Source organism: Halichoeres trimaculatus, unplaced genomic scaffold, assembly GCF_033239565.1.
Source record: "Halichoeres trimaculatus isolate MK-OKI-2021-1 unplaced genomic scaffold, fHalTri1.1 fHalTri1_scaffold_4, whole genome shotgun sequence".
Lineage (NCBI taxonomy): Eukaryota > Metazoa > Chordata > Actinopteri > Labriformes > Labridae > Halichoeres > Halichoeres trimaculatus.
In genome coordinates, this window is record NW_027437182.1 from 19,195,008 (window position 1) to 19,215,121 (window position 20,114).

Below are 20,114 nucleotides of genomic sequence, written 5' to 3' on the forward strand. Positions count from 1 at the left end.
CAATCAAAGAATCCTCTAAAACAGTGCTTCTCTGTTTCTCCTGTTATCTTTTTTTATTTAAGATTTTCTTGATTTCTTTCCTCTCAAATTGGGCACATCTTTACCATTTGTCCCCTTCCACTCTGTCATTACTTGATGTGAAAAACATGTTTACTGTGTAGTCTGTGAAACTCACAAAGATAAAATACACTCGTACTGTCTCCAGTTGCACAGATTGTTTTTGAATCCATAAACATATAGTAAAAACACATATTTAAGCTTGGAGCCAACATGAATATAACAAACAACTATCCATAAAGCAGTTGGACAGTAAGACAGTTTTGTCCCCTCTTCACTCTTTTCCTTCTCTTCTTTTTTTTCTTATTTTTGTTTCAGAGAGCGTGCATTGACTTCGCCATCAGTGCCAAACCCCTGACCCGCTACATGCCACAAAACCGACACACGTTCCAGTACCGATTGTGGCATTTTGTGGTGTCGCCCTCTTTTGAATATACGGTCCTGGCCATGATTGCTCTTAACACCATTGTACTGATGATGAAGGTGAGGAAGATGGAGATATACACTTCACTTAACCAAGTAGGATCAGAATAAGGGAGAGCAACTAGTGTGCTGGGTTTTTTTTTTAATCTTTGCTCTAAAAATGAAAGAGTAGCTGCCTGCCACGATCATTTCTTTGTCAGTATATAAACACACCTAGTTTTGCTTCTCTGCACAGTAAACAAAGAAATGTCACTCCAAGCTAGAAAGAGATGCATTAACTGATGTATCTGTTCAGGCACCGCTTCACACTGTGATATTTTTATTTCGATCTGCTGATGTTTTAAGTTGAAGCCCTCTCATCATTATTTATTTCTCATATTGGCCTTTTCTAAGGCTGCACAGGTTGTTCAGACAGAAAGGCGCGGGGTGACTCAGCCTGTATTAAATATTGATCTATAATGTCCAGAGGCTGCTATTTAGCATGACCTCATTAACTGTGGCTGCCGCCCCCAGAGGAATGACTCCTTTTATAGTGCCATGGATGAAAGGTGCAGAGACTGGAGGACTATTTATGGGTCTGGAGGAATCTTCCATCAACCTGTAGATCTGCAGGGAGCAGGCTGAAGTTCACACTCATATCAGACTGGTGTCAAACACTGCCATGACCTTTTTTTTATATATTACTCACACTGCACATTTCTGTTAACCCCTGCTGCTTTTGTTTCCAGTACTACTCTGCCCCGCCAGCATATGAAGCTGTACTGAAGCACCTGAACACAGCGTTCACTGTTCTTTTCTCTGTCGAGTGTGTCCTCAAGATCATGGCCTTTGGATTCCTGGTGAGAGGAAGCAGCCTGTACGTTAATCAAATCTCCTCTTCAAAAGTTTCCTGAAGCATCTTTTTCTCTCTGCAGAACTACTTTCGAGACACGTGGAACATATTTGACTTCATCACTGTTTTGGGGAGCATCACAGAGATTATTGTGGATTTACAGGTAATAAGAAGCTTTTGAATGCTGCACGTCTGTGTGAGCTTTGATTCAAGCATCAAAAACCTGTTTAAAGTGAACCTGATCAGTGACGATTGCTCTAAGACTGCAAGGGAAGCTCAGCTTACCCTAAAATGTCCCCAAAAACGTGGTGATATGTGCTGCTGTGTGTACATTTCATCGACAAAATATGCACTAGAATTCCCTCATCTTTTTTTCATAATCAGCTACCTATCACAGGTAACTGGCTCCACCTCCTTCTCATTCATCCCCACGACGTCTCAGAGCTTTAACACAGTCGGACGTTGGGCGTCTTCTGACTTCAGTAGGGAAGCATAGAGTGGGTTGTTTCACTGTGGAAACTGGACGGTCATTGGATAAACGCTGGGCATTGTCCCACCCAGCGGACGCTCAGCGTCTCTGGGGGTCTATGAGGCAGTGGGCTGGCTTGGACGCTGGGCTTCTGCATGATGATTGGATGATATGTCTGAGGCTGAATGCCTTTTTGATTGACAGTGAAATGAGCCAGTCAGCAATCTTGAAGTATAACCCTCCACCGGAGCATCTTCTGAGTTTTACAGTCAGTTGTTCTGGACTGATCCGGAGGCTTTATCGATCCCCAGTGAGTTTACCTTTCTTAAAAACAAAGAGCGTTGAGAGAACACTGGTAAAATCCCTGGAAAAAACGCCTGGTTGGTACGACAGGGCCACAGATCATTTACTTGAAAAGGAACGGATAGTAGAATTTACGTTTAAATAAATAAACAAATTTATGATGTAGGCCAGAAAAAAATGAGCTTCCCCTCCTTGACTGAGCAGCATCCGCCACTGAACCTGATACCTTCTAAAATATAACCAACAATATGTTTCTCTCCCCCTCACCTGTTTCCAGTTTGTTGATACGTTCAACATGAGCTTCCTGAAGCTCTTCCGAGCAGCTCGTCTCATCAAACTGCTGAGACAGGGTTACACCATCCGGATCCTTCTATGGACCTTTGTCCAATCCTTTAAAGCTTTGCCCTACGTCTGCCTGCTCATCGCCATGCTCTTCTTCATCTACGCCATCATTGGAATGCAGGTGAGGAAAGATGAAAACATTTACCTTCTCTCTGGAGAGGATGTGATACTTGCTACATTTTATATTTAGGTGGAGAAATTTTTCATGCTCTACTTCCCTTTCTATATCTGTTTGTCTTGTGTTTGTTTTTCTGTGTTGGATCAGGTGTTTGGGAACATTAAGCTGAGCGATAAGACTCACATTACCCAGCACAACAACTTTAAGTCCTTCTCTGGTGCTCTGATGCTGCTGTTCAGGTAGGACACATGAAGACTTTCTTTGAAAAATTTGAACTATATATTTTTTTGTGCTGAACATTTGTATTAGTTACATCTTTGTGCCTTGTGATCCAGCAGAGGTGTAAACAACACTTGGTTTTCAGGAAACGTTTTCCTTGCTGTGGTCAGAATTATGTGTCTGGATTGACCTGGGGCTTTTCAGTCTTAATGATAGATGCAGCATGAACATGTACCCACTGAGTGAATTGCTTTTCTCTACCAGAAGAAGGTCGAATAATTAATTTGCTTGAAGTCTTATTACCAAACAAAACACAGCATATGTGCATCTATGTGATACAAGTTGCATCTGTTTTACTTTAGATGTAATGTGAGCCGTTTGAGAAACATACATTAAATTCAAAGGCTTTAAAAGGTCAACCAAACTACAAACTAAATGGACAGAAACTGCATGTGTTGAGGCCCAGCTCGACCTCAGATTCTAAGCGTCTGAAAGTGTCTGAAAGCGTCTGTAAAGTGTCTGTAAAGCATCCGGTGTGAGTCTGGAGGCTTTGATTGCACCCTCCAGATGGCAGACATAACTGTGAATAAACTGTGAGCTGGACTGCTTGATCCCTCACCATCTCTACTTCCCTCCCTATGGTGTTTGTGTAACGTCTGTGTCCAGGAGTGCCACAGGGGAGTCATGGCAGGAGATCATGTTGTCTTGTCTGGGGGGTCAGAAGTGTGAGAAGGACCCAGCAGTGTCGACACCCGATCAGGAAGGAGGCTGTGGCTCGGACTTCGCCTATTTCTACTTTGTCTCATTTATCTTCTTCAGCTCCTTTCTGGTAAGAAAAGGCAGCTGAAGATTTTTAACCCATGTACCATCCTTGTCAAGTTTTACATGGAGCAAATTGACCCAGTTTTCTATCCCACATAACCAAATACACAGCAAAAAAACTGGAATCTTATCAAGTGTTTTTCTCTTGTTTTTAGTAAAAAAAAAAAAACGTCTTCTTAGACTTAATATGAGCCATATTCACCTGACTAGTACGGAAAAATGTCTTATTTCAAGTTTTTCAGGATATATGCTGAAATCCTGAGGTTAAATTCAATACCTTTTTAAGACTTTTTAAAAAACCTTTCAAAAAGTCTTAAGACTATTGCGACTTTAAGCCGTTGTCAGCAACTAATCTCGCTACGTAACTGTATTGATAAATACCTTATCTTGTTGCGTTGTATCTTGTAAAAAGTTGATTTGAACAAAGAAAATTTTTTCCAAAACAACTGAGATCAGGGGAAGCTCTCTCTAAATCGTAACAATCCAAGATCCCAGGTCATCAAAAGTCTGAGACATTTTGTCAGGAGGCTTTTATGATCTGGAGAGAAATATTTTGAGATGCTAAAGCTTTTTCTAGATCCTCACGCTGGTCTGTGATGAGTGTGATGAGCAGAATGATCGTCCAATCACCAGGTGTGGTTATTTTTGAAAGTTCAGACCCTCTAAACATTTTCCAACCAGATGGACTATTTCCGTGGCGGTTATATGGAACTGTCAGTCGGGTGTGTTAGGTTAGTTTGTAACAGTCCCAAGGATAAATATTCATGGATACTTTTGGAGCAATAAAATGTAATACCTCATAACATTAGGATTAAGACTTTTTAATACTTTTTAAGGGCCTTAATTTTCCCACAACTGATTTATCGACTTTAATACTTTTTAAGACTCCACGGACACTCTTGTTATTTGAAGACAAAAATTAGGTGTCAACTGCCTGTAAAAGGTAAACAAATCTGACGGTAGAGTAAGAGAAATGTGCTTGTCAAGATTAGAATAATGTCTTAATACAAGCACATTTCTCCTACCCCACTGCTAGATTTATTTATGTGGCTCATATCAAGTCTAAAAAGGCATTTTTTCTGAAAATAAGCTAAAAACACTTGATAAGATTTCAGTTTTTTGCAGTGTATGACTTCTCCTCCTTTCTCTGCTGTTTGCTGTTCTCTGTCCAGATGCTGAACCTGTTTGTAGCAGTGATCATGGATAACTTTGAGTATCTGACAAGAGACTCTTCCATCTTGGGTCCTCACCATCTGGATGAGTTTGTCCGGATCTGGGGGGAGTATGACCGTGCTGCCTGGTCAGTGTCATGGTATCTTTTTATAGCATTTTTACAAAACTGTAAAAGTTAAAATTAAATTTAGTGTAGTACAATGTTCTAAATTCAGTTTGAACAAATAAACTCAATAAATCAATTACATGGATTTTGGGAGTTACACACACTCTTTTTATTGACTCTGCAAAAACAAATATCTAAGCAAGTAAAACTTAATAGACTTAATAAAAGTCTCATTCACCTGACAAGTCCAGAGAAATGTCTTATTTCATGATTTTAAAACACAAAAATGATGCCTGAATTTTTTTAAAGGGTTAAACAAAAACTGCCAATGTGGTGAGAAAAATGTACTTTTACTAGTTTCATTGATTAAGGCATTTTTTTAATTACAAGAAACATGATGAGCAAAATATTGGCAAAATATGTTGCCAAATATGCAGCATTTCTGTCTTCTCATGTCTTAAAAAGTAATTTCTCTAGATTTGTCAGGTAAATGTGGCTTTCATGAATTTTAATCAAACATTTTAACCAAAAACTAAGGCGTAAACATTGCTGAAATTGCAGTTTATGCAATGTGACTAAAGTTGTTTCTGATTATGTCACATGTTAAATAGCAATCTGAGGCTCCCTGTCTCTCAGGTGTTACCATGACTAAAGTTTTGCCAGCCCTCATGAAGTACTGACTTTTCTCCAACATGTCTTTGTTCTTAATATTGGAACATTCGTATATTTGTAATGCTGTTGATTTGTCCATAGACAGTTTTTGTTTTGGACCAGAGGATTTTTACCTCCCCTCACACCTCACATCCCGCTCTTGCTGACTACAAAGCTTCAATAACACCCAACTAAAGTCTGTATGTTCTTTCCAGTGGTAGGGTCCACTATAAGGAGATGTACAAAGTTGTACGCACTATCTCACCTCCTCTGGGCTTTGGAAAGAACTGCCCTCACAGGGTGGCATGCAAGGTTTGGTTCTCGCCCCACATGCTCCCTCTTTAGATTGGGGTCCTTCCTGACCTGCTCCTTTCTTTCCCCTCACTACCCTGCTTGATCCTTAGGGGTGTGATACTCAGGTCAAAGAATGATGACACTCCGGTCTCTGGGTACTAAGGCACAGGACATCCCTCATGCAGAGTTACTAGTGGAAACATGTTAGTCTGAATTTTATTGGCAGTCAAAACTAATTTTTGGAATAATTCTGGGGGGTACAGCCTGTCCCTTTCTACCTTTTGGATCTGGTTGTATGATTTTTTTTATTTTTTTTTATTTGAGTTTCGTTACCTTGTAGATAAGGTAAGTAGAAGATCTTGCACCAGATCCAGTGAGACTGTCATTTCTTTGCTCATCCTGTCTGATATTTTTCTCCTTTCCCAGATTTCTATGCTCTTTTTCAGCATAGAAAGAATGAAACCTGGTTTATTTCTCCTTCTCTTGATCTCTCTCCCTGTGTGATGAGTTAAAATAATCCTTTCTTTTGTATCTCCTTCATTCCTGTTCCTTCCTTTACCCCTTCTTTCAATCTTGTCCTCTCTCATCCCTGTGGGGTGATCGATCCCTGACTCCTCCTCTGTTACTTTATTTCTCCTACACCTTAAAACATCCTGTTCCCCCCTTCCTGTCCTTCCCTTTTCCCTCTTTTTCTCATCCCCATCCTCATGGCTACCTGGCGCCCCCAGTGGTCGTATCCATTACACTGACATGTATGAGATGTTGACCAACATGTCACCACCTCTAGGCCTGGGCAAGAAATGCCCCTCCAAGTTGGCATATAAGGTAGATTTAAACACAGTGGGTGGACAGGCACTGCGGAGGAAAAGCACTGTAAAAGCTCATTTTGTGTGTCATACATTGGAAAAGCAAAGCATTTATGTTGCTTGTGGAAGCAGCTTTAAGCTTCGGTTACTTCTTGTATTGGCAGACGATCAGCGCTACAGTAATGATTTGCCTGTTTTGCTTTGCATCTTGGCAGCAACATTAAGAAATCACCATCTGTTTGCTGATAAGAGTGTATTATGAGGGTCTTTTGTTGGAGTTTATTTCTGTAAGCCAGTCAGAGGCACCAATTCAGAATTTCCAAACAGCTACATGCTAAATCTTGTCATTTGTTGAAGTGTGTGTCAGATGTTCTCATGTCATACCTTCTTCTCTGTTTTTACATGTTCCTGTCTGCATGCTTCTTCAGCCACCGCCTGAGTGTAACATGTGATGAAGTGTATGTGTGCGTGCCATTTGTTAGCCTGCAAGCATGCACCTTCACAGATGAATGCTAAACTTCTGCAGTGTCTTGTGTGAGTTCCGTCTTTTTCTATAGAAGTAGTTACACCACAGTTTGTTCTGTTGATCGCTCTCTTCACAGAAAGTCTGGAGAGGGCAAAGTGACAAATCCCTCAAAGCAGTTAATCTTATTCCTCATCACTTCTCAGTCATGACGTACAGGGACAAGTTGAAGATACAAAGTCTTTTACTTTATCTCAAAAAAGTATACATACCCTTCCCTTTTTTTTGTATCGCAAGAGTTTTTAAAGGTCCCATATTGTGCCCCTTTTCTGCAGTTTAACATGGATTATTGATGTCTTCATAAAATGGTAGTAACATGTTTAGGTCCAAAAAGCCAATAAGTCAAGCACAGCAGCATTGTTTCCAGGCTCTCATAGCCCCTCTGTTCAGAACGGTCTGATTTAGTGGCCTTCATATGTAAATGAGCCACCGCTGATACCGCCCCGCTCTTCAGCGTCACTGAGAGCAGCGCCACAAGCTCCGAGTGCACAATGTTTAGAAAACAGCTAAGCTAGTTTACCGTAACATTACAGGCTAAAACAACAGGCTAACTGCAGCTAAAGTTAGCATCCTGAAGCTAACACAGAGACAGGGGACATTGAGGAAAAGCTCTTATATCTGCTCCACAGCACACAGCATTTAAAATACTCACATTTCCAGGGTTCGAGGTTTGTTGGTGGATGGTTGGTAATGCGCCTGGATTCAGGACCAGTCTATTCACTAGCCCTCTGTTGTACTGTTCAAAGTTGGAAAAGCAGTCGGCTAGCAGTGACTAGCACACACATGCACAGTTTTACTGAGTGTAGCTGACACATTTCCCTCATAAATGAACTCTAGACACTTAGTCTTGTCTTTTTCTGAGATGGGAAGCTTGTGCATGGAACTATGTGGCTGTTTACAGCCAAAAACAAAGCAGTGATGGCTCTCTAACTGTGGCATTCTCCCCACTGCTGCGGGGGTATATGCTCCGTTGGACCAATCAGGTCAGACTTGCTCCTGATTGGTCAAATCGCTGACGTTGGCAAATCCCCAAAATCCAAACAGCTCGTTTTAGGTCAGAATTTTACATTTACAAGCACTACCAAGTACAGGTTTTGTCATTAAATATCACATTTTGTGGGCTGGGAGGAAAACCAAAGACCCACAAATTTCACTAAAAGACTTAAAGTGATTTTTGCATAATATGGGACCTTTGAGGTTTTAAAAACATAAAAACTGTTGAAAGAAACTATTGGAGAAAGAAAGTCAACAATTTATTTTTTACCTTGAACCCCAAAAAGCCTCTGGTAACTCTTTGGTCTTTCCAATTAGTGATATAAGAAAAATTTATCAGATGCCCCACTTACTCAATTTATAGGGATACTGACAACTGAGTAAGTGGTTGTCATTTTATGATACTCACCGAGAAAAAAAAGGACCACAATTTGTTACTTTTCATCTTTAGATGATTATAACATTAAGTCATCACGACAGGACTTTGAGTCACTAGAGTCACTCTGTGGTTCCCCTTTTTACATTGTAATATGTGTGATGATTACACGTCCATTAGTTGTGACTGACTATACAAATGTCCCTGCTGCCTTTAGAGACTTGTTCTGATGAACATGCCTGTGGACGAGGACATGACAGTTCACTTCACCTCCACCCTCATGGCACTCATCCGCACGGCCCTGGAGGTCAAGATAGCCAGAGGTTAGACTTGGTATAATGACCACATAGACACAACCGTATCATATCATCTCATACTACTTTATGTACTTTCGTCTTATTGTCTTTATTGTAACGCTAGGAGGGGAGGACAGAAATCAGATGGACCTGGACCTGCAGAAGGAGATTGGTGTCATTTGGCCTCATCTTTCACAGAAGACTCTGGATCTTCTGGTTCCCATTCACAAAGGTGAGGTCATTGTTGCAGCTGTAGCTTGCCAGTACCAAGGTTATAATAGTTTTGGATTTGTCATCGTTGTTTAGTTTTAGTTAGTTTTGACTTTTTTTTTCCATTACAGTTTAGTTTTAGTTAGTTTTAGAGTGGGCATTCTATTTTTTATTTAGTTTTGATTTTTGCAACAAGGCTTAGTTTTAGTTTAGTTTAGTTTTTTCATACCTTATTAACCAGGTGCAGGATTCAAAAAGGTCAGAGTAAATATTTTGTAATACTGTTTGTTTTCAAGTCCATCATAGTGCTCACTACTTAGTTAATGCTGATACTGAACTGTTGGCTGCTGCCTTAAACACAAGAAAATAATATAAACTTGATATAAAAAATATAAATATAAATTATATAAAATAATATAAACATGAATTATTTAAAACAAGATAATATGAGCTTTAATAATTACAAACTTGGACTCTGTAATGATGAAGGCAGACTCACTTGCAGTTAAACTGTTGCAGATGCTTGAAATAAGACATTTCTCTTTTTTTATTGCTCCACTACGTTTTGTCGCAGTACAGAGCACAGCCAGTCAGTGCAGTAAACAAGCATGTCCCAGTACATCACTATGATGGTACTGTGCGGCACTGACAACTGCCTCAAAATGTCGTAAAATTGGTTGGGAAAATGTGTCGGATTAATTTAAATCCTAAAGGCTATTAATATTGTCAAAAACTATAACTAAAGACATTTTGTCTATAAATTTAGTTTCAGTTAGTTTTGTGAACACAAGATATAGTTTTAGTTTACTTATCTTCTTTGTTTTCTTTTCTAGTTTTTATTAGTTTGAGTTAACTGCAATGTATTTCAAATTTTAGTTTAAGTTTTTAGTCTCGTTTTAGTTAACTATTATAACCTTGGCCAGCACATGAATTCCTCTTTAGAGAAACAACCCCCTAAAGGAGTTTTTGTTGATTGCACATGTAAACATATAAATCTGAAGGGTTTGATGATGTTTCTTCCTTTACATTTTTAGCAAGTGACATGACAATTGGGAAGATTTATGCTGCTATGATGATCATGGACTATTACAAGCAGAGCAAGGCCAAGAAGCTGCGACAGCAACTTGAAGAACAGGTGACATTTCTAGTACACATTTTGTATGGTTCCTGATGTTTGCCCCTTACATTTAATGCTCTGAAAGTTTTGATTGTGATACCAACCTTAGGAGAGTAATCTGGAATTAAAAATTAAACTTGCAGCCAACTATCCAGTTGTTGTTATATGAGGACATTGTGTTTTAATTTTCCATCTCTACACTGTTTCTCCACCATAGAAACACGCTCCCATGTTCCAGCGTATGGATGCTTCCTCTCTGCCTCAAGAAATCCTATGTAACGCCAAAGCGCTTTCATTCCTCAGGCACAGCGCTGGATCTGCGCTGTAAATACTTGACTGAAATCATCCTTTCACATTTACTGCCATTATGTGCTTAATTATCCTGTTTGGAAAAGATAAAGCTTTTATTAAGTGTTACATGTGTGTGTGCGTGTGTCTATTAAGGCTGTCGTCTGCATTTCTGCTTTCAGCACAAGGGGAGGTTTCGTGGCTCTCAGCCCCATCTCACCACAAGATATGTTCCTGCAGCCGCTTTCTCACTCCAGGGAGGACAGAGAGGAAGAGGAGGACGACGACTACCGGTCACCCTACCACCCTTACCTTCATCCACATCACCACCATCACCATTTACACACACTGGTAACTAGAAAGACTTTATCACATCCTATTAGCATGATCCTTATGAGAAACAAGTGATTTAGAAATTAAAGAAAAAATAGAAAAATTACTTAAAGTGAATATCAGAATTTTTGGATTAAGGTTGAAGAAACAAGAAAAGTGGTCGAGTTTTTCAAGTTTTCTGTTACCTGTAAGGTAAAAGTTACCAACTGCGTTACATTTTAGGTGATTAATTTTTCATCATAAGGAAAAAATGTTCAGGATATTCTGGAGACCAGGAGGAGGGATTGATGAGAAACAATCAGTAGTCTTTGTTTTTGCTGTATTTGTCTAGGTGCCTGATGTAGTGAGGTATAACCAAGTGATGCAGCAGACCAGGCAGGACTCAGCAGATATTAAATCACCTCAAAGGACAGCATCTATCAGAGCATCCTCAATGCCCAGGCTGGCTGTTGACCCACAGGTAATAAAGAAGAACCTTTATCCAGAGATTTATTCAGTCCCTTGCCAAGCCAGGGTGAGAAACTGCTTTAAAAACCAATAAAGTGCTTAACTTCACATAAGGTATGTTCTCATCTTTCTAGCCTGTGGAGATTGTCCATCATGTAACATGATCTGCATTATTTGTTTGAGTCTTTATTTGGCTATGTGATAGAGATCCTTGACAGTTTTTGGTAACTTCCTTAGCATTTTCTTTCTCTGGTTGTCTGATGTGTGTATAGCCTGGGATGTCAGCAGACAACAAGCTGATGAAGCGTTCCTTCTCTACCATCGGGGACCAGTGTGTGAACGGCCTGTGGCAGGAGCAACACTCTCTGGAGAGAGTCAGTCCTGAAGACACGTATAGGCCTCGACAGAGGAGCTACAGAGGTCACTCAAAACACATTGCCCTACTGTAACTCACTTGTGATGATGTCCTACCCAGGAAATTTAAATTGGACCAATAGAGAACTAAAGAAAATCCCTCTTAAAATGGCCTTTAACAGAGGCCTTGTATAGATTCTGCTGACTTCAAGTTGTTGTGAAGACATTACAGTTATTTTTCATAATGTAAATCAACACATTCAGCTGTACTGAACTCATGACATACTGAGTTCCAAGCATACTTAAATCAAAATATTAAGAAATATAGGTTCAGACTGATCAATCAGAGGTGCTTAAATTTCCTGTCAGTTTTCTAACTTGAATCTACTCACTTTTTTAGGCCCCAGAGTCAACCACAGAGACACATGTAGTCATGAAAGAGGGAGGTCAAAGGAACGGCGCCACCTACTGTCTCCTGACGTGTCGCGCTGTAACTCTGAGGAGCGTAGCCGGGATCCTTCATGTGAGGGGAGGCAATCCCGTTCACCGAGTGAAGGACGCAAACACACCTTGCAGAGACAGGTATGATTTCAAAATGAAAAAAAACACCAAAGACTATTGGGTGGTGTTTGTTTTAGAAAGGATATTTTATAACATGTGATTGAAAGTGAATGAAGTGAACCTCCAAGAAAATATCAAAAGTTGTAGAAAGACAGATGATTACAGAACAGTTCCCTTTTATATTTTTCAGGTGAACACATCTGGCAGCCCCTCCCATTCAGCCTCAGAGAGCGGTACTCCTCGTAATCGACGGCAGCTGCCTCAGACCCCCTCTCGCCCACGACCACACATCTCCTACTCCCCTCTTGCCTACCAAGCTCATACCTCACCCCCACCAGCAAGCACCTCTGAGGAACAAACCCAGCCTCAAGAGGGCCCCAGTGGCTCCGCTGAGCCCTCCCTGAGGGCTGACAAGGACCTCCTTCAGGGGTCCTCAAAGAGTCAGGTTTCAGGACCAAGCCACCCATCTCCTCACCGCTACATCTCAGAGCCCTACCTCCCGTTCCACGAGGATGTAAGCATTGAAGGAGGAGATAAGCAGGACACACTTACTTTTGAGAGTGCCATAGCAACAAGCTTGGGGCGGGCCAATGCCACATTCTCTGCTCCTCAGCTCAGACACTCCTGGCAGGTTCCTAACGGGCATTTCCGCAAGCAGTTTGGCCAGGCAAGTCCAGCTGGAGCAAGAGAAATGCTAAGTGATACAGACGAAGATGACCGCTGCTAAAAACAAAAAAGAGATAAAGAGGATGCAAAGACAAAATGGGCACCTCAGAGGATTTGAGAAATTCTATTCTCAGCATCAGTAGCATAACAGGCAGCACTAACGGCTGTTTATCTGGACACTTGGATGTCTTACTGCAACATTGCCCGTGTGTGTTTTTGTTGTAGCTAATGGAAAGCTACATGCGCAGACTTGGGTGCGTGTTGTGTGCGTGCGTGTGTGTGTGTGTGTGTGTGTGTGTGTGTGTGTGTGTGTGTTTGTGTGTGTGTGTGTGTGTGTGTGTGTGTGTATGTGTACTAACAGAGAATATTTGCCAAATCAAGACAACAGCAGAGACTGACTGTGAAAAGTCAAACACTGCAGGCAAAACCAAGTGTTGCCAAGTGTTTGTTGTCATTTGAACAAAAAAAGTGGTGAAACATGAAACAAGACGTTCAAACCTCTTGTGAATCAAAGAAACTGATGAAAGTGTGTTTTGTTTATGTGAACTTAGAGGTAGCATGTACAAATGTAATACATTGAATGTATTTTAACTTTTAGTTTCTATGATCTGGTCATTTCAGAGGGTTACTGGTAGTCTTTACTGAGCAGAGCTGAAAGAGTAGCATTGACAGGAGTTGCATCAGAGTTTCTGTATTTGCCAGTTGATATCATCACCACTTGTTCACTCATACAGCAGTGTCCACATGGTTCATGGGCATTATACTGTCAGTAAATCAATAAACAAGTGCAGAAAAACAAGCTCCAGAACTAAAACTGGGCAACACCTTACGTGAGGCTTAGGTTATTTTTCTGTCCTTTAAAAACAATGAAGGTGTACTTCAAGTGAACCAGCACAGTGCAGGTCTGTTTATTCTGTGTTGTGATAAAGTTTAAGTGAAAGACTTTAAACAGATTACGTGATGTTTTGTCTCAGGTGACCATTGAATTTGTATATTACCTTCTCAAATCTTCTAAAATGTCCATCGAAATGAAGACTTGAAAAACAACAGAGCAAGACTTCCAACCAGCTATTTCCTTTGACAAACATAAGTCTGTAGGAAAGACAACTTGAATATACTTAAATGGATGTACGATCCTCACATTCCTGTGCTGGATACATGTTGATGTTGTGTCAGAGGGGTGACTAAAGCCATTATCTTCCGTATATAGAACCAGAGATGTGTCTTCTTCAAGATGTGTTGCCTTCTTAATGTGATAAGAAAAGTGACAAGTCTTTTTTCTTTTTTTTGTTTACATGTGATGCAACGTGGATTCTTATAGAAAAGAGGAAACACAGGCCAGTATGGTTCATTTATAGGGTGTATGTGAAGTGGAAGTAGCCACATTGACTTCAGGGGATGGTTTAAAATGCCCCACAGAAACCCTTAGTTTGGCATTTTGGCAATCCCATTTTTTTAAAATATGTGAGCATAATTTTGATTGCACAAATGATTTTCCCTTAGATTTTGTCCAAAGGGGTCCGGTGTCTACAGAATGAACATCACACTGTCGTAAACGAGACCTGGAACCAGTGATTGAGACTATAAAATCATTTTAAAAAGTTGATGAAGATACTAACTTAAGTCTGCAGTAGAGTACTTTTTTCTTCTGTTTCAATACAATGAGATTATTTTCAGCACACTGATCAGTTTAACTTTGCTGGACATTTGAAAGAACACAGTTAAACTTAAATTCACTTTGCAGTCCAGAGGCCAGTTTTTACCAACAGAAATTGTAAGGGGGTATTGATTACGTTACCAGCTACACTGTTTTCAACATATTGAGGCCTTTGTTTTAGTAAGTAGAAACATGCATGACTATATTCGGACAGCACCCATTTTCCACTGATGTCAACTCGTGAGAAGCTAAAATGCTATTGTGATACCATTTTGTTGTGTTTTAGGTGAAGTATATCCAACGAAAAGTAATCATTTAATCTCTCCATTGGAACTGGACAATCTGCTTTTGTTTCTAGTCAAAGCTGTATTACTCAAAACTAAAGTAATACAGTCAATCCTGCTTTGGCTAACTAAGCTAGCTTATGCTGCAGTTAGCTAGAAAGCATTTGAAAGCACAGCTTTATTAGCATGGTTATTGGTATGGATTGGATTGGATTAACTTTGTTACATGATACAAAATGAAATACTTTAACTGCCAGTTCAAATTCAGCAAGGAGTTTACCTCATAGTAAAGTTAATGTTAGCTAGGAAGTAATTGACTGCTAGCTAGCTTTTGCTGTTGTCCAGTTTTACCTTGAAATATTGCCCATGTACAACAAACATGTAACATTGCATTTAGAGTTTATCTATCATATTTTTTTAGAGATTTAGAGTTTATCATTCCTCTTGACTTGATGAAAGTGAGGTCAGATACAAAACATACAGCACCCTGAGCAAGATGTCAGAGGAAAATGGCTGCGGTTTGAATTTCAGTGCTCCAGAGTTGTGTATTTATTCATGCATGATCATGATGTCATTAGTAATGATAGATGTGTGAGTCAGATGTTTTTAAAAGCTTTTCACCAACACATTGATTCTGAAACAGCAGGTTGAGAAATGTGAATGTGTTTTTCTATCCCTGCATTCACTGTCCATATTTTTAAACATTCCAACTTTATCTCTAATTTGTTGTTCTATCTAAATAAGGTATGGTATGTATTTAAATCTCATGCTGTTGTTGTAGTGTCATACATGAGTTTGACATGTTTCTGTAAAGTGAAGGCAGGATCTACAGGGGGAAAAGAGGTTAAACTTACCAGCTGAGAGTCCTGGACTTAAAACAGCTCCTTAGAAAACAAACTTTTTCAAATATGTCAACTAAAAGCCCAATCAGAACAGGATACACACTAAGTTCAGGCTCCAGCCTTTAGTTTATAGGGCCTTGTTTAACATTTACACTGCAGCCCAACGTCTGTACAGAACAGCCAGATCTGTGCCTGGGGAAACTCACCCAAAGAGTCCCTTGTCGAACCTGGATTTCATAAATAGAGAAGCCTCCCGGTAAATATGTTGTGTAAAGTGTATAAATTAAATCCATGTGTCATTTATTGCACTGTTTATATTTTGTTTTAAATCATAATGCCTGTCCATGACTTTGACAAAACAAATGTTTGAGTACAACTTCTCTGTTCAAAGATCATTAAAGAGATCACATGGCTTTTCTGTAATGGGTGCTGTTACTAATTTTTATATAATAATTTCAATACAACTTATCTCATTAACTTTGAAAAAGTATTCTTTGATGGTTTTCTTTGGTTTGAGTTATCACAGCTGACAGGAACTGAACCTGAGGCTAAAGGAGTACTCCGTGAAGAGAAGGGGGTGTTCTTTAGCAGGTAAGCTAACATGGCTTTGCATTTTGAAAACAAAGACATTTCCATTGTGGTACCCTTATTAAAAAGGGATGGTTGCTGTTGACAGACTCCAGCTTTTGTTTTATACCACTGTTTATTTTGTCAAGCAAGAAAATAGACTACATGATTAAAGCAGTATTGTAAAATATAGTATAGTTCTCAATTCGAAAAAATTGTTAATCAAGTTTTTTTCGGGGTAATTTTTCAAAAACATGGCTTTCAGTCATTAATGATCACATAATAGGCAAAGTACCAACCTATTAAAAAAAAAAAGTGACGGGTTTTTCTTCATTTGTGATTCAAGACTACTTTTCATTCTCATTGCTTACATATGAGAGATTTAGAAAGGCTTTTTTCTTCATGTTCAGGTTCAAAGTTCGCAGAGACTTTGGTGTTAAACTTGACCTAGACTGTTTACCCACAGAGGACTAAAGCCATGTGAATCTGTCAGCTTTGTGATACAGTTTACATTTACTTGTGAAGCGTCTCTCTTTGGTCAAAGCCTCCACTCTCTGTGACACCACAACCGTGGGTTTAAAATCAGTACCATCCTGTCACCTCACAGCTGTCTATGTGCAGTGAGTGATACAGAAAGAAAAGGGTCTATGGGCCAATGTATGGCTGTGTGTTTGATGTGTGTGGAAGTGTTTTGTGTACGTGAATATACTAACATTTACATGTCAGTTTTCCAGTAGAGCTGACTGTGTTGTCTGAGTCATTGGCGGTAAGAGGTGACGCTACTGGCTATTTCAGGACTGGAAGCAGTATAGGCTGTAGCACAGCCTCTACCTGTCCATCCCTCTGCCTAGGCTGGAACTGTATGTGGACCTTTGTTTGTTTGAGAGCATCCTCTGGCGGCAGGGTTAAAGGCTGCAGATTGACATTTCTCACACTGTTGGGTGGAGCTCAAACCGCCTCAACACACGCACCCTTTACTGTAAGCCCCAACCTCATCTGACACAATCCTCCTAAGGTTTGTGATCTTCATGTTACATTCCTCACCTTGGCCACAGACCTTCCTTCCTTCACTCCTGACCTTAGCAAGTTAAAGAGTGGCTTAATGTAGAGTTCAATGTCAAATAAATGCAAGAGTCATCAGTTTTTTTTAAGTAAAAAGTAAAACATCTTTGAAAGAGTTAGCAGCACATGCATAATTCTCACCCAGGAACCACTTTAATTAGGCACTTGCATTAACCTTCAGCTACCAAATCTTTCTCTCTTTGTTTCTATTTTGTGTGCTGTGATTCATTTTCAGGACAAATACAAAAAGAATTGGAAAAATAACCCTAAGATAAGGCCTTCATCCAAAGTCCTCATCAGACATGGCTTTGTTTTATCATTGTACCTGTACCATCGTTCTGCCCAGTGTAGACAGGTAGACGGAGAAACATGGACATTTGAATTTAAGATACCTTTTTTTTTTTTTTTTTTTTTTTTTACAAATTTTCTGTAGAAATTTGGGCATTTTTTCATCCCTATGGATTTTCTAATGGAAATCTCTGGATACTTTCCATAATTTTCATGAATCTACAGTGGATATTTTGGTAAGTAGTTCAAAAAACTTCAAAAGAACAAAAGCAGGAGTGTAAACCCTTTTTGTCTTCCAATTTCAGAGGTAGAATGGCCTCCAGTGTAAAGCAGACAGGGATATGTACTTTATATCTTCTTTGAGTTAAATTAGACTTTTAAGTTCTGGTTCTTGTCTGATTTCATCTTCTCTCTGTGCTGTACTGTTCTGTCTGTCAGGACAGTAAAAGCTGCATTGGGCGGAGTGTATGTTTTTCCAGTGCAGCCTCAGAAAGAGTGTGTGTGTGTAATGCAGTCACAGTCAGAGGAGTTCAGAAAGTTTCCTCTATCAAAGGCCATGCAGGGTGCTGTGGTGCTGTTACTGCTACTGAGCTATGTAAGTCTGAATCAATGCTCTGTTGAAATATTGAAGATAAAGGTTACTTTGCTTCCAGTTAAACTGAGAGGAAAATTATTTATCTGTTTATTTATTTTTATTATTAATTTTTCTGTGTCTGTTGGGACAATGATCACAAAATTTTGTTTTGACTGATTGATGCAAATTCAAGCAGTTTGTGCAGTCGCAGTCTGAATAGTTGTGGTTTTTTTTTTTAGAATAATTGTTTTATGAATTCAACTTGACTCTCTTATCTTAAACAGTTTCACTCTTGCATTATATACGATTAAGGAAAAGGTTTTGTTTTGTCTCAATGTTAATGTCTTTACTTTTTCCTGGGAACCACTTTCTTTGTACGTGGTCTTTTAAATGTGCTCAGATATTTCTGCATCAGATCTTCAGGATTTTATCATATGCCTGTGAGAGGATGAGAAGTAGGGGGAAAGTTTCACATGAGAGAGAAAATCTCATGAAATGCCTTGTAAATTTTGAAGCACTGCCTTGAAGTGGTTGCAGGGAAACAGATTGGAGATCTATATAGATGAGGTCTCATATCTCAGAAAGGACTCATTTAGACCTTGGACTAAAAAAAAGTAAGGTTATGATGCTTACAGGATGCGTAGAAATAGTGGACAGAGTTGTCTCATTAAGACTTAAATGTCAGTAGTATAGGATCCAGTTCAGAACGCTTATGTTTTTTGTTTTTTGTTTTTTGTATTCACAGAAACAGTATTTATATTATGCTATTTATTCTCTTGTTGTGTCACAACCAAGTGAACTACTAAGTTTAATATGCTGTATTTGTATTTTTGAATATTCTTACCTTTGGCACTCCCTAGTGTTGGCACTAGAAACACAGCTGTAAACATTATATGTGAGAATAATTCTTTTGATATGAAAAATTGCTTTTAGCGTTTGGAACAAAACTCATGACTTACTTTCAGCTTCTCAATTCTTTCTTTTTTCTGATATCAAGAGCCAGTATTTTTTTAACATACTCATAACAACCATGCGTTTTTTTTTCCATATGGCAATATTTTTCTGGGAGTTGACAAATCAAAATGAAGGGACAGCAATGTTACCTTCCAGAGAAAAAAATCTTACTACCTTAAAAAATGTCCATCCAGACTCGGGCCATAAGTTAACCACCTTCAAAGTTTCATCATGAATCAGAAAACCATCAAGTTAACAGTCAAGTGTATTCTTGAGCCAAAAAGAAAAAGTGTTGAGGGCAAATCTGAAGTGATATAGAGTTGTTTATGGTGATTTGTTTGTGAACTGCATGGTCCTCTGTAATATTTACCCACAGTTCTGTGCTTTGTTGTGCATCTGAGTTTGCACTTTTTAGGTCAGAGTAAGGAAGCAGCAAAAAGATTGTAACAGAAGTTAAAAGTCATAATAACAACATTTGAATTTGTGTGTGATATAACTTCTATGTTGATATTTTTCATGTGATTTTAACTTAGGCACACACTGCTAACTTGGGGCTAATTTTCTGTTTCTTGTGTAAACTGTTCCCAGGAAGTTGGTGCGATGGATGAGGTGACCAATCAGCCAGGGATTAAAGTATCATCAAAACCTAAAAAAGAAACCCTGGACAGGACTCTTAAATCTGATTCCTCTAAGTTCACGCCAAGTATTGATTCAGTGAGCAGCACAATGACGGATCAAATAACCAATGGAGATGAGCACATTTCAAGTTTTCTACCAGACACAATGAAGGAACCAGGGGGCACACAAAGTAGTGTCACAACAAAAACTCCCTCTGCCCTGATACATCAACCTGCTCAGTACCTGAGGCAAGACAACCACCCCTTCGTTGCAACAAATGAGAGCTCTGGAGGAAATGAGACATCTGTGTTTGAAAATATAGAGACAGCTGTTTCAAGCCCACACCTTCAACCTGAGAGCCCAACAGCTCCAGGTGTCTCATCAGGAAGGGAGGGTGGGGATAGAGAAACTACAAGTACAGAAAGATCTTTTTCTTATCGGCCACAAGACTCTAATTTTTCTGTTACTTCTGCTCCTATACCAAGCCCC

At 39.4% G+C, this 20,114-nt stretch overlaps 1 protein-coding gene across 1 annotated transcript in view; it reads left to right on the forward strand.

Moving 5' to 3' along the window:
- cacna1ea (calcium channel, voltage-dependent, R type, alpha 1E subunit a) overlaps positions 1-15,987 on the forward strand; it is a 118,515-nt gene extending 102,528 nt beyond the window's left edge. The window contains exons 33-49 of the mRNA XM_074668013.1: positions 376-540; positions 1,209-1,319; positions 1,395-1,475; positions 2,362-2,547; positions 2,692-2,783; positions 3,430-3,592; positions 4,758-4,885; positions 6,538-6,634; positions 8,725-8,830; positions 8,928-9,035; positions 10,048-10,148; positions 10,348-10,454; positions 10,601-10,769; positions 11,083-11,211; positions 11,471-11,618; positions 11,953-12,134; positions 12,304-15,987. Coding sequence (XP_074524114.1) covers positions 376-540; positions 1,209-1,319; positions 1,395-1,475; positions 2,362-2,547; positions 2,692-2,783; positions 3,430-3,592; positions 4,758-4,885; positions 6,538-6,634; positions 8,725-8,830; positions 8,928-9,035; positions 10,048-10,148; positions 10,348-10,454; positions 10,601-10,769; positions 11,083-11,211; positions 11,471-11,618; positions 11,953-12,134; positions 12,304-12,840 — 2,610 coding nt within the window. The 3' untranslated portion in view covers positions 12,841-15,987. The remainder of the gene's footprint in view (positions 1-375; positions 541-1,208; positions 1,320-1,394; positions 1,476-2,361; positions 2,548-2,691; positions 2,784-3,429; positions 3,593-4,757; positions 4,886-6,537; positions 6,635-8,724; positions 8,831-8,927; positions 9,036-10,047; positions 10,149-10,347; positions 10,455-10,600; positions 10,770-11,082; positions 11,212-11,470; positions 11,619-11,952; positions 12,135-12,303) is intronic.
- Positions 15,988-20,114: the final 4,127 nt, after the last annotated feature.